Source organism: Dichomitus squalens (assembly GCF_000275845.1).
Source record: "Dichomitus squalens LYAD-421 SS1 unplaced genomic scaffold DICSQscaffold_4, whole genome shotgun sequence".
Taxonomy (NCBI): Eukaryota; Fungi; Basidiomycota; class Agaricomycetes; order Polyporales; family Polyporaceae; genus Dichomitus; species Dichomitus squalens.
The window spans coordinates 1,774,023-1,786,127 of record NW_006766886.1 but is presented as its reverse complement, the minus strand read 5'-3'; the positions used below and the strand labels follow the sequence as shown (position 1 = coordinate 1,786,127).

Genomic DNA, 12,105 nt, shown 5'->3' with positions numbered 1-12,105 from the left:
CACCTTCCTCTTGGTCTTTCAATACAGCCTTGCGAGTACCCTCTCGAGACCTTTCCCTGCTCGTGCCTACTGAACGGGTCGTGTAGCGTTCGCCCACGTCACGGTGCTGTCCCAGTTCGTGATGTGCGCTTGCGGAGTGCCGTGCTGGCCTCTGGAAGTGGCATATTCCCGGTCTCGAAGTTGAGCAAGGCAGTCGTCTTACTGTTGGCGTCTGATTTTGTCCCCCCAATCGGTACCAACGTCACGAAAGGGTGTATCCGCGGACCAGGTTCGGAGTTCGCGCTTGTGGACGGATGGAACATTAGGGTAGAAGTGATCTTTGAGTTGGTGGGGGAATGGAACGACCTCACAGACACGCTCTCGTCCTCTAGACAACACGCAAACATGAATCCAGTAACCTATCGTGAATGTATCAAACACCTAACAACTCTTACTTTGCGTTGGTCAAATCAATCAGACAACTAAGATACCTGAATCCACGCCCTTCTCGATGTGCGATGACCTCTCACTTTCTGAATACTCTCCCAAATCTTCGCTCGTGACTGCTTCGCGTAAGAAGGTCTTGGTCGCCGGAAAGGCCAAGGATAAGACCGAGAACACTGTTAGGGCGACTGCAAACTGTGTAGGGATCGCCAGTACTGGTCAGCTACTGCAGTAACTTCTCGTCGTCAACGGATGGCAACGTACCCCAAATATACATGCGAAGTCGTAAATTTTCAACGCACTCCCGACGGCGATCTTCGGGTTGATTGACGAAATCAGGCCAGGCATGTTCGGAGGTACTGAGAACATGCTAGCAACCACGGCTCTCCAGTTCTGAGGTAAAGACGGGCTTGAGGACAACTCGCGATCGCTCCTCAAAATGACTCACAATGCCATACGTATACCTGTACCGCCCACGGGGTCGGTACATCGACGGCACGTCAACCTTGCCTCGGTGCACGATCCAGTACTGCACGTCGCATCAGCGACCCGAAATGCAATATAAGAGAGCGCATACACCCACGTCCGCAATCATAATCCCTGCAATTGGGCTCAAGAACACTGCATAGCCATTCATAAAGCTCAAGAACCCCTGCGCGCTCGCAAGGATCTCCCACGGGCACAACGCCCACCCGCCCAGGATCGCGCATATCACCTGCCCACGGCGGATGTTGATGTACCGCGGAAAGAGCACCGTCATGTCGTTTGCGGCCGACAGCGAATTCGCAGATACGTTCGTGCCGAGGGTGGCGATCACGAAGGAGAAGGACGCGAAGAACGCCGCGGCTCGGTTGTCCCAGTGGTCGATGAGCTGCAGCGGGTCCCAGAGCACCGCGCCGCCGTAGAGTGTCACGCCGGCCGAAGTGACGGCGAGGCCGATGAACGAGACCAGAGTGAACGCGATGGGGATGATGAACAGCTGCACGCACTGCGCTTGCGCGTTTTTAGCGTAGCGCTGGGACAATCGCAGCGTCAGCCAGGTTCTTCGCAGTCTCGGAATGCAACAGGTACGTACGGTGAAATCTGAGATGTTGACGGCAATGGTCGTGTTGATGCTCAGCGCACTGTTTAGCGCACTAAGCCACGCGTACGATATTGCGCTTCCTGAGAGCGCGCTAGGCTGCTCGAAAAACCCCTTATTCGATGGCACCTTGACGAACGACCAGACAAGCATGGCAAGCCAAGCGGGCAGGACGATGGACGCCTTGACCATGAACAGCCAGCGGATCTTCTGCGGTGAGACGAACATCAATGGGAACTGGATGAGCCAGTACAAGGAATAGCACATGATCCCTGCATTGTCCGTCAGCTTCCACTTGCATTTCACAAAGAAGAGACGTGCATACCAGTAGTCGTGATGTTCGCCCCAGGCGCCAACCTGTTATGCAGGTGCGCGAGGGACGGCCAGATGGCCTTCAGCATCTGGTACACGCACTCGGACCCAGTATACGTCTGGACTCCGAACCAAAACATGGAGAGTACGACGCGGGAGATGACAGAGAAGTAGCTGAACCAGAACCCGAACGAGGAGCGGTTCAGCACCGGGAAGCCGACGTGCAGCCGCGCCCCGGCCATTCCATTCAGCACCATGACGATCGAAGTGATAATGTGCCCGACGGCGATGGCGGGGAGAGCTTGACGCCTAGAGGTATAGCGGACGTCAGTCGATGCTCGGGTCGTGCGCACTCAATCGTAAGTATGGAAGAGGAGGATGACATCGAGGCAAGATTGAGCATCTACTGCGCACCACGTAAGCCCAATAGCGAGCATGCTTGACGCAAGCTCCCACACCGCGACGTTCGCCGCATCCGACACCCAATACGCAATATAGTTGAACGTTGTCCATGTCCTCTAGCCGTGTTGACGCACGTTACATCAGCACTCTTCGCAGCCTGTACTTCAGTGTTGTAAGATGTATAGTACTCACCCAGTTGGGCGGGACGGGGTCCATGTCCTTGTTCGACCACCTACTGTTCGGCGCGAACGTCGATGGCTCCGGCTCGAGCACCCACGCCTCGCGGCGCGTATACGCGAGTATCTTCTCCATCCCAGACACCAGAGTCAAGACTTTCAGAAATTCAACCCCAAGTAATGCGACCCCGACGCCAGCCTAGACAGTAGTGCAACTAGCAGAAGGGCAATGAGACTGAGCAGGTCAGAGCACAAGAACCTAGATAAGAAGCATCCTATCACCAGGAGCGGGTGCGATGGTGGCCTGCGATCAGATAAGCTATAATAGAGGCAAGGAAACAGGAGATAAGCTGCAGGCCTATTTCTGGCGCGTACGCGGAACTCCGATGGACCTTGAGCAGAGGAGGCTGCCATTTGAAGCGTTTAGCAGGAGACCTCACGAATGGTATATTGTGCATGCGAAAAGATCGGTGCTCTGTGAAACCCCTCCTACATCAGGAAGCTGTGAGCATTATCTCACAGCTAGGGGCGCGCGAGGTAAGAATGAGAGTGATGTTTTGACGTACCATCATACAGAGCCTGGCACATCTCGAACGCGAAGGGAGAGGAACGACGACTCGAACGTGGACACGCAGACCCCGCTCTACCTAGTCCACTGAGGAAAGCCTGTAGCCCAACAATGCTTCAGGAACCGACCTTCCGCACCGAATTCATATAGAAGCACCATCGCAAGTCTTGATACACTCACTGTCGACGCGGATGCCATACTGACCTCACTCCCCAGCGTACGCCTCCGTGAACCCACATACTGGGAAGTTGGTGCCGCCGCAGAGCCCAAGGTTCTCTATAGAGCAGGCGGCCGGTATGCACCGGCGAGCGTGAGGACGGCAAAAAGCCAACGAGGTTCGCTTCCGCGAGAAAGAGCAAGAAGGGAGACGGGGACAACACGGACGCGACGGACGAGGGGGTGAAGTCGAATTGGGTCACTATGACTGTGTCACAGGGGGACGAATTTCAGGCGAAGAGCGAGTGCGGAGATCGGCGAAGTCATCATTGAGGCCTTCAGGTTCCAACGACGTTAGCGATGCGTATATATGAGCATAAAGCCGCTGAACCACGAGGCAGAGACTTACCGTCGCGATGCGTGGGGTGTGTTACCCCCTCGGCTACTCATCCGCCTCCTTCAGCAGCCCTTAGCAAGACGTGTACATAATCCGTGTTACGCACCACACACCTCCTATACCTGCAAGGCGAATTGCACCAGCGTCGGATCTTGTACGTGCTCTCTGCCCTCCAACAACTTCGCCACCTCCTTAAGGCCAGCCTACAGCCCCACGGACGCAGAGAGCTGAAGCGTCTCCGATTTGAGGTCCGCGAGGCTGCTTGAGAGTCCAAACGCGGTGCCAGAGTTGCTTGCGCTCCTTGTTCTGCTGCGACGAGATGCGGTCAGCCTCAACTCTTATCTTACCTCTCCTCTCCCGGTCTGTCACAGCCAGGGTCTCTGCTCGCGGTCTCGTACTCGTTCGCGATCATTGTCCAGGTCCTTTCCTGTTAGCCCGAATGACGAAGACGAAGTGTGGTGGTAACTTGACCAGCAATGCAAAGACTCGGAGGAACCGCTTCGCGAGGACGGCTATGCGTGCCGACGGAACAAGCCAGTCGATGAATCTCTGGTCGCTATTTTTGACGCTGTGAGGGTGTGAAGAGCGTGCGTGTCCGTGCAAGCCAACTCGTGGGCGTCGCTCGAGCAGGTAAGATCGGCGAGGCAGTCCTGGCTGCGAGTTCAGTGACGTGCGATGTACGCGCCATTGCTCTAGGTGCTAAGATATGGTAAATGCTGTAGCAGGATTGGAGGGCGCATGTGGAACCACGGCAGTAGTGAAATCGCTGATGGGTCAAAGGTTCGGAAACCTTTGGTGGTTGTCGTCGATTAGAGTCTGTCGAGTCTAGTCGGACTATGCTGTTCATCGATTTGTCGAGCACAGGCCCGGTAGGCACTTGCTCGCTGGGCCGTGGGCGGGGAGACAGCAAGAACAGTACTGGACGGGGTCAACACGGAACGTCAAACAGGGGAACGTCAAATAGGAGACCGGCCGCGGTCCGGGTGATCACGATCCCTCCCAGGCCCACGGCGCTAAAAACGCATCGGCTACGCTACGAGTCCGACTGCCCGAAGTTCAAACTGCTTCCATCCTGTTGTCCTTGCTGCTAATGCCTCTGTCTCCCTTTTGACTCGACTTTCCTACCGACAGTGGCCACATCCGTTGCATACACCATCATGACGCATGACGAGCAGGGGCAAATCAGGGCGCAGTTTTCCACTGCAAGGCAATCCTCTGGACAGCTTCATGGCTTCGGACGAGGCCCATCTCGCGAGGTGACAAGGCCCGAGTCGGCTGAGGAGTGAAAACCGGCAAGGAACGCGCATCATCGGAAATCTCGGACGTCTCTGTCGGTAAGAAGACTACTCGGACGCTCACACTTTAAGCCCCGGAGGTCCGTCTTGTTCGTGCTATCATTGACTTCAACCTCAGCTTGTTGCAAAGTCCCATCATATAGGTGACCGCTTGCGGGGAACATATGATTGTCAGGTTCTCAACAGCCTATCAGCGAGAGAGTCACCACCCATGCACAGATCCCGACTCCAAGACCGCGGCCTCCGCGAACATTAATGGTGCTGCCACAGCCAACTCTTCTGATGAGAAGTTTACATACCATGCACAGACCATATAGAGAGGGCGTATTACGGCAAGACGTCCATTGCACCTGACTGGTAAGTTTGCAACCGGGCTCGTCTCGGTGTCGTTGACATTCCTTCTGTCCCAAGTGCTAGCCAAACATCCGTTATACTCGGCGAGGGGGACAGTATAACATCCTCTGCAGCCCACGACGTGTTCTCCAGCACTCTTGTGTACAGAAGAGCTGCGTGCCACCCACCATGAAGTTCTCCGCCGTTACTATATTTCTCTCCACACTCTGCGCGATGGCCTCCGCCTCGCCCGCAATTCGTGCCGCCCTAGAGGTAAGCACAACGTCATGTCTGCATCGGGGACTCCCACTGACTCGCCGTTCTTTCACAGCCTGCAACCGCACCAGACTGCGGGTATCCTACCGTTCCGCTCCTCCGTGCCTATTCCAACTCCACGACCGCTCACTTCTACACCACGAACGCGACCGAAATGAACGCTTTCATCAATGGCGCGGACCACTACATCTCCGAGGGCGGCGTGGCGCAGATCCTCCCGTCTGACACCCAGGCTCCTACGGCCATCCCGCTCTTCCGTTTGTATGGAGCCAAGTCAACAGACTATCTCTATACGGCGAACACGACGCAGCGCGATGTCGTGCTGGGCCGCGGGAACTATGTTAGCCAGGGCGTGGTGGGATACGTGTATCCGGACCAGGAGTGCGGCACGATACCGTTGTATTGGTTGTACAAGGACATGGACGATGCCAACTTCGACTTCTATACGACAGACCAGGCGGAGGTGGACGACTTCGTGAACGTGCTGGGCTACACCAACGAAGGTGTCGCTGGGTATGTCAACCCGCAGTGATGGTGATCCGTAATTACTCGTCAGTTTCTGCGAGTTTCTCGCCTCCTTATTTGCGCGTATAAAATCTCATATCTTGGTCCGCGCTTAGAGGTCTGTGGAATGAATGGAGAACACCGTGAATGGTCTACGCTGATATCTTCACATCAGCACAGCACAAAGTCTCAGGGAAATACGTATGCTTTGTACTCGTGAACGAGCTTCAGTATAATGAGATGGTGGTTCGTAAAGGTGGCATAGATCCGCCAACGCATTCGAACTTCAATATGGAAGCACCGTAGGTACGAATGCTCCACACCGACTTCCATGAAAAAGAGCGCCCTCGAATACGAGATTATTACCTGCTTGCATGTGTTTGGTCCCGGTGGCGACTAGAAAGCGTCAACTTTTCTTACTCGAACATCCCCGCAGTCGTTACGCGGCGCTTTACGCCACACGGCGTTGTCAGCAGGGAGAGGAGGACAACGCAGACAGAATGGACGAGAGCGCGCCCTTGCAGGGAGACACTAGGACTGTGTCAGGAAGGACGAAGAGCAAGCGAGGAGCGAGCGGGCAGGCTTGTAGGCGAAGTAACCGTTGGGGTTTCTAACACCGCTAGCGATCAGCACGACCATCCGTAGGACATCATGGAAGCATAACTGGCCGATTATCGAGCTGTTCCATACACTAACCACCTAGTATGAGGACTAGGACTGTGAATGTAAGGGTAGGGAGGTCTTAGGCGAGGGAGTCGGCCTCGTTCATGTCCACGTCCATGATTTGAAAGAAGCTAAGCAGACAGCAGTAAGGGTGTACAACCCTGTCGCACCGCGGGCGGCGGCGATGTCGAATGCCGGCACGACGTATATAACGAAATATCATCTTCTATGAGCAAGCCCGCGGATCATACCCATGCGTTGTAATCCGATTGGGATTGCAGGTCGGGACGCCGGAAGCGAGTAACCCTTGCTGTCTCCCGCTTACGGCCTCAGGCTAACGACTCAGCGGCTGCGTACCTGACATACTGATAGGCAGCTTATATAGTCTGATAATATTCAAGAGCCCCTCGAATCCTGATGCTAATTGCTCACGCGTATCTGCGCTTCCTCAATCTCACTTCCATCCACATTGCTTTTCCCGCGTACGCTCAGGAGCAAGTCACGAACACTCACGCCCTTCCCGCCGTTAACATGCCATGGATGCATACCTGAGTCTATGACTCCATTGATCGGCCCCTGTAGCCTGTGCACATCATCGACGACCTTACGTATATCCAATCTGCGTCTTCGTACCGGTAGTGAATCCGCTATCACACTTGGCATTTATCACGCCGGACATCGGCAGGAAGGGATTATAACCAGGATCGCGAAAGAGAAGTATATCGGTCATAATCATTCAATATCCGACCCGCAGAACCGAGATTATAGAGAAGCACCACCACAAGTCTCGATACTCCCGATGTTCATGCGGGTTCCACACCGCATTCGCTACTTGGCGCACGTCTCCGTTTACAGCGAACTTTGTCCTGTAGGGCGAGGCGGTAGCGTGGCTTGCGTGCCTGCGCTCGAATTTTCGATGCTCTCGAGTCTCGCATTGTGCTCTGCATAGCTAACTCCGTCTAATTCACATACATATCTCTAAGTAATTGTAATGCCACGTATGGACCCAGTAATCTGTCTCATGGGGCTGTTACAATTCTCTGAAATACAAGGTGAATCTCTAGTAGGGCTTTGGAAGCAATGTACTCACATTTCCCGTCACGTACTAAAAATTCGCTGCACGAGCAAAGTCTTTCGAATTGTGACGATTCTTCCAATAAACTCGCTCACATGCTCTGCCCATCGGATGGCAATCAACACCTCATATGCTCGCTGAGCCGTTGGACGGCAGCGACAGGCGACAGCACAGCCGCGTTCGGTGCCAATGAGCCAATCGATATACCAGCGAGCGATCCATGGCTGCTTCGGTTTGCTGAGACAATGAAACTGCATTGAGAGAGAGATTTGGTAGCCGTCCCCAGTATAGCAGTTAGGACATGCACACCTTTAGCCTATTTTGGAGCAGGCATCCGAGACAATACACATCCAAAGAGTAAGGATCAAAGTCCTTGATGTTGGATGGTGGCCTGATCTGGCTCTGTGGTAGCGTTATGGCCGACTGACTACCTGGCGGTGACTGAAATTGCTGCGACCTCTGGAAGTCGATGAAGTATATCTTCCCTTCATCAGTAAACCATGCAGTCCCTTAATGGCTTAGCGCCTTAGACCGCTTAGCTCTCCTGCACATAACTCGAAGTCACTCACTCTCAACTCCATAGAGTGTCTTGTTGCTGGAGCAGAGTAAAGTAAAGGTCCATTGAAAGCCTGTACAAGTGTTGTGACAGGGGCAAACGTGCCCGACGACGGCGCGGAACGTTTCCGCGCTCGCTCAACTTAATGGTCTTAATCGTGCATCTTAACTCTTACGACTTACCCACGCTTAATGGCAACTTAGGCGCCTTAATGCCCTTAAAGGCGACTTTAAGGGGCATTAAGTGATTACCTGTTTTCCTGATGTTGTTCGACTCGTTTGTCGATGACCATTGGGTCGTTGAGTGCGATGACCAAATTATTGATGCATACATCCTTAGGTGAGATAGTGTCAGCATAACAGTCATTGACTACATTCACATGCTCATACCAAGTGTGCAATTCGCTGTGAATGAAGATATCCTAGTCCCTAGACCACGAACACGATCAGCTCCTGAGTACTTGTAGTAGTGCGGTCTCCAACTCACCTCAACTATTTGGGAAAAGAAATACAGCACAAAACTCAGTGGTTTAGTGCGCAAACCCAGGCGATTGAGGGGTGACAAGCAAGGCATCAAGAGCAAAAGTGGCTCAGACGTAACAACCTCGCTGGGTATGGTGTGATTCGGAGAGCGGAGATCATCCTGGAGCCTTTCAGAGATCTTTGCCTCTTGGCTCTCGGAGCTAAGGATCTTGACCACTATGCATGGGGTTGTACGCCAAGAAGTTTCATAAACGACGAGCTAGAAGGAGGCTGTAAGTCACGCAATGTAGGCAGCAGAACGAAAGACTTATTAACTGGTTTGATAGGTCCCTCCAGCATGATTCCCCGATGCTTGAGCTCAACATGATTCTGTAGAAATTGTGGTACGCTGAGGATTGACTCTGTGGCGTTCTCCATGTATGCAAGGGGGCGTATGGTGGTGTGAGGATCGAAAGTTGGGACATCGAACGTCTAGTGGCTACTATGGCTTTTCGCGGTGGCTCGTCATGATATCCACCATCAGGGCCAAACAGACGAGGCCAAGATTTTATCTCAGCGCTTCAGATTCCGCGGAAGTCCTCGAGAGCGCCTGACGCACAGACTAAGCTTTCTCAGGAGCTGCAACAAGAGAAGTCATTATACTCAACGATGCAGCCATGCGTGGAGCATGAATCGACCCATCAGTCGCCTACACTCACCCCCCCCCCCCAGCATGATCCAGACTAAGGGTAGTGTGCTCCATTCCGATTGAAGCACAGCAACAACGGTGGAACGACTCTCCTGATACTGTGTTTGAGTGCGATTGTGATACTAGGGGGTGATCTGTATGACACTAGTAAGCTCTTGGGCGGCATCTCCCTTCATAGGACCCTCTTGTGATATGCCAAAGGTGGATTCCAGGATAGGGAACGTAGCAAGATGGTCACCTGTTGAAGGAGCGGCCTTCAACCATTCGTTATCGATGCCCATGCCGCCCGGAGACCGTTCACGAGAAGCCTGATACATTAATCACTGCCTTATATAGACAACAATGGAGCTCCTCTATGGGTATCTATAAAAACACTTCAGGTCTCATACTGTTCGTGTACGCTTCTACTTCATCGATCTCTGTCATTGGTGAGAACATCTTAACATCTCATCTTGCCCTCCGGAACTGACAGCCCATTGGAAAGCAAGAGTCGTCATGTCGACTGATTTCGAGTACACAATCCCGGCTGCCATGCAATTTCTTCATTCCAAGATCAGACAAATGAGCGACAGCGAACTCTTCCGAGCCACCAGAGAAGAGGGTATCATAGTTTTCCGCTATGGTACCACCACACTGCAGGTCTCCCGTGTTGGTTACACCTCCGAGAATACTGCTGGTTCCTTGCCAAACATCAAGTATGAAATTGAACTTCTTGGCATAACTTTGAACATGTACACCCCCTGGATCGCACACCCTTCCACGATGGATCTCGAATTGAACAAGACTACATTTTTGCGGTGTCTTGCATACTTTGTCAGCTTCCCCAGCTCATTGACAGTAACGAGATCCACTCAAGACAGAGTTGCCCCTGGCATCTGACGCGCGTAACAAGTCTGGTAAGCGGTGTTTTCCTGTGATTCGGACCCCACTGAATTTGTGCTTTCTCTACATCAAGGTTGCTCTGGGATTTCGACGACGGTCAGCTCAGTGTATCATAACCCACCACGCCCCTCACTAGTGTTCTGAATTTCTGTCGATCCCCTTTCTTCTCTCATGTACATACAGACAGCGCTTCTCGTATCATGTCATACCAATGCTGACATCGAGATCGGAATCAGATGTCGGGGATTAGGCAAGTGTTCCAACTATTGTGCCCTTTATATATTTGTTGCAGCGAGCGATGCGGAGGGTTTACTAGTGGATTATTGACCTGGGACCAGCGGGTAGCGAAGAACTCTGCGGGAGTAGCTTGGCACATAATAAGTGATTGATCTGGCTTGGAGGATTGAGTAAACTTCGTTTGCAGTGGTATTGGGAAGTTATACAAAGCAACTGCTACGGAACCGTTCTATTCCGCTGTGGGCTCATGCCTGAACACGGACACCAGTAGGGTAGCTAGTCCTTCAACCTTGCTCGCAACAGAGACAGCCCAACGGATCATTGCCAACACGCGACGTGCTTGTCGAGCCGTCGGGCGGCAATGACAGGATCCTACGCAGCCATGTTCAATACCAGTCAACCATCGGATATACCGACGGATAATCCACGGTTCCGCTGTACGCCCGAAAGAATACAACTAAGCCCGTGTAGAAATCATCAGTGGCGGGGTGAGGGCCTTCACAATGATCCGCACCTTCAGTCTGCGTTTGAAGACGTCGCCTAGACAATAGACGTCCCAGGAATAAGGGTCCAACTGTTTGATGCCTCCCGGAGGCGTGACTTGTGTCTCAGGGAGGAGAATGGCAGGTTGTTGACCGGGTGGTAGCCTGAGTTGACGTGACATCTGAAAGTCGATCAAGTAGATCTTTCCCGCCTCGACTCGCTTGTCGTGAACCGCGTGCTCGTCAAAGGCTGCAACAATGTTTCCCGTGCACAAATCCTGGGCGAGAGTCGAGTTAAAAAAAACCAGACTCACATAAGCTTGATAGACGTACTAGATGTGCAATTTGCTGGCTGTGCAGGTATTCGACTCCCTAACCACTGCATCAATGAACGCGCAAAGCATGCACCATCTGTACATACCTCTAGAATTTGTAGGAAGACATCTACAAGAGAAGTCAGGGGTGCATCATACAGATTTACTGCATTCAGTCCAGATAAGTGAGGCATCAAGAGAAGCGGCGGCGCAGATTGCACGACCTCGCCGGGTATGACATGGTTCGGGGACGTCATTGTTACCGTTGGTACGCCCCACCCCCTATCTTTTTCTATTGGACTACTCCTTCTCGTTGTCACGGACGCTGGACAGACGCCCCTTTTTGCCGCCCATTCCCCTCCCCTTGACGCCCACCTTCCATTTTCGGACCATTTCCTTTCTTAGCCCATCCCAGTTTGGACACGGTAGATACGTTCCCACTGCCACATGCTCCGTTCCCGTGATCACCATGCTCTTGCCTTTTCTTTCTCGCCCTTTGTTCTCCCTTTGTCATCTTCACTGCCTCGCTCTCGCGCCTTGTCTTTGGTTGCTAAGCAGCCCTTCTAGTATATAAGGACCCCCTTAGGCGCTCCCTAGTCCCCATCTCGACCTCTTGGTCATTGGGACTAGGTGAGTGACCATAGCGTTGTATCTCCCTTCGATTGCTAATGTATAACTTGGTCATTGGGACTAGTCTGTCGCTGTCTGCGTGAAGACTAGCTTTCGTAGGTCTCGTGCCTTCGTGCCGACCTCCGCTCTGCCCTCGTCGAGTTTTCTGTCACGTTTATCCCTCTCCCTCTCTC

At 53.0% G+C, this 12,105-nt stretch overlaps 3 protein-coding genes across 3 annotated transcripts; 1 reads left to right on the top strand and 2 right to left on the bottom strand.

The window, feature by feature from the left end:
- Positions 1-4,219, bottom strand: DICSQDRAFT_133701 (cytosine-purine permease). Its single transcript, XM_007362734.1, has 13 exons — positions 3,629-4,219; positions 3,528-3,575; positions 3,143-3,454; positions 2,961-3,090; positions 2,411-2,883; positions 2,231-2,334; positions 1,830-2,125; positions 1,499-1,776; positions 1,007-1,438; positions 872-952; positions 688-816; positions 87-618; positions 1-31 (listed from the first exon to the last, which is right to left on the bottom strand). The coding sequence occupies exons 5-12, from the start codon at positions 2,432-2,434 to the stop codon at positions 454-456; spliced, it is 1,509 nt and encodes a 502-aa protein (XP_007362796.1). The 5' UTR covers positions 2,435-2,883; positions 2,961-3,090; positions 3,143-3,454; positions 3,528-3,575; positions 3,629-4,219; the 3' UTR covers positions 1-31; positions 87-453.
- A 1,113-nt stretch (positions 4,220-5,332) lies between these two features.
- DICSQDRAFT_167149 (uncharacterized protein) lies at positions 5,333-5,951 on the top strand (the record flags this gene model as incomplete). Its single annotated transcript, XM_007362733.1, has 2 exons — positions 5,333-5,416; positions 5,475-5,951. 2 exons carry the CDS (start codon positions 5,333-5,335, stop codon positions 5,949-5,951), a joined length of 561 nt encoding a protein of 186 aa, XP_007362795.1.
- Positions 5,952-10,963: 5,012 nt separating this feature from the next.
- DICSQDRAFT_167148 (uncharacterized protein) lies at positions 10,964-11,559 on the bottom strand (the record flags this gene model as incomplete). The annotated part of the gene is made up of 3 exons (XM_007362732.1): positions 10,964-11,266; positions 11,322-11,360; positions 11,410-11,559. 3 exons carry the CDS (start codon positions 11,557-11,559, stop codon positions 10,964-10,966), a joined length of 492 nt encoding a protein of 163 aa, XP_007362794.1.
- Between the last annotated feature and the right edge of the window lie 546 nt (positions 11,560-12,105).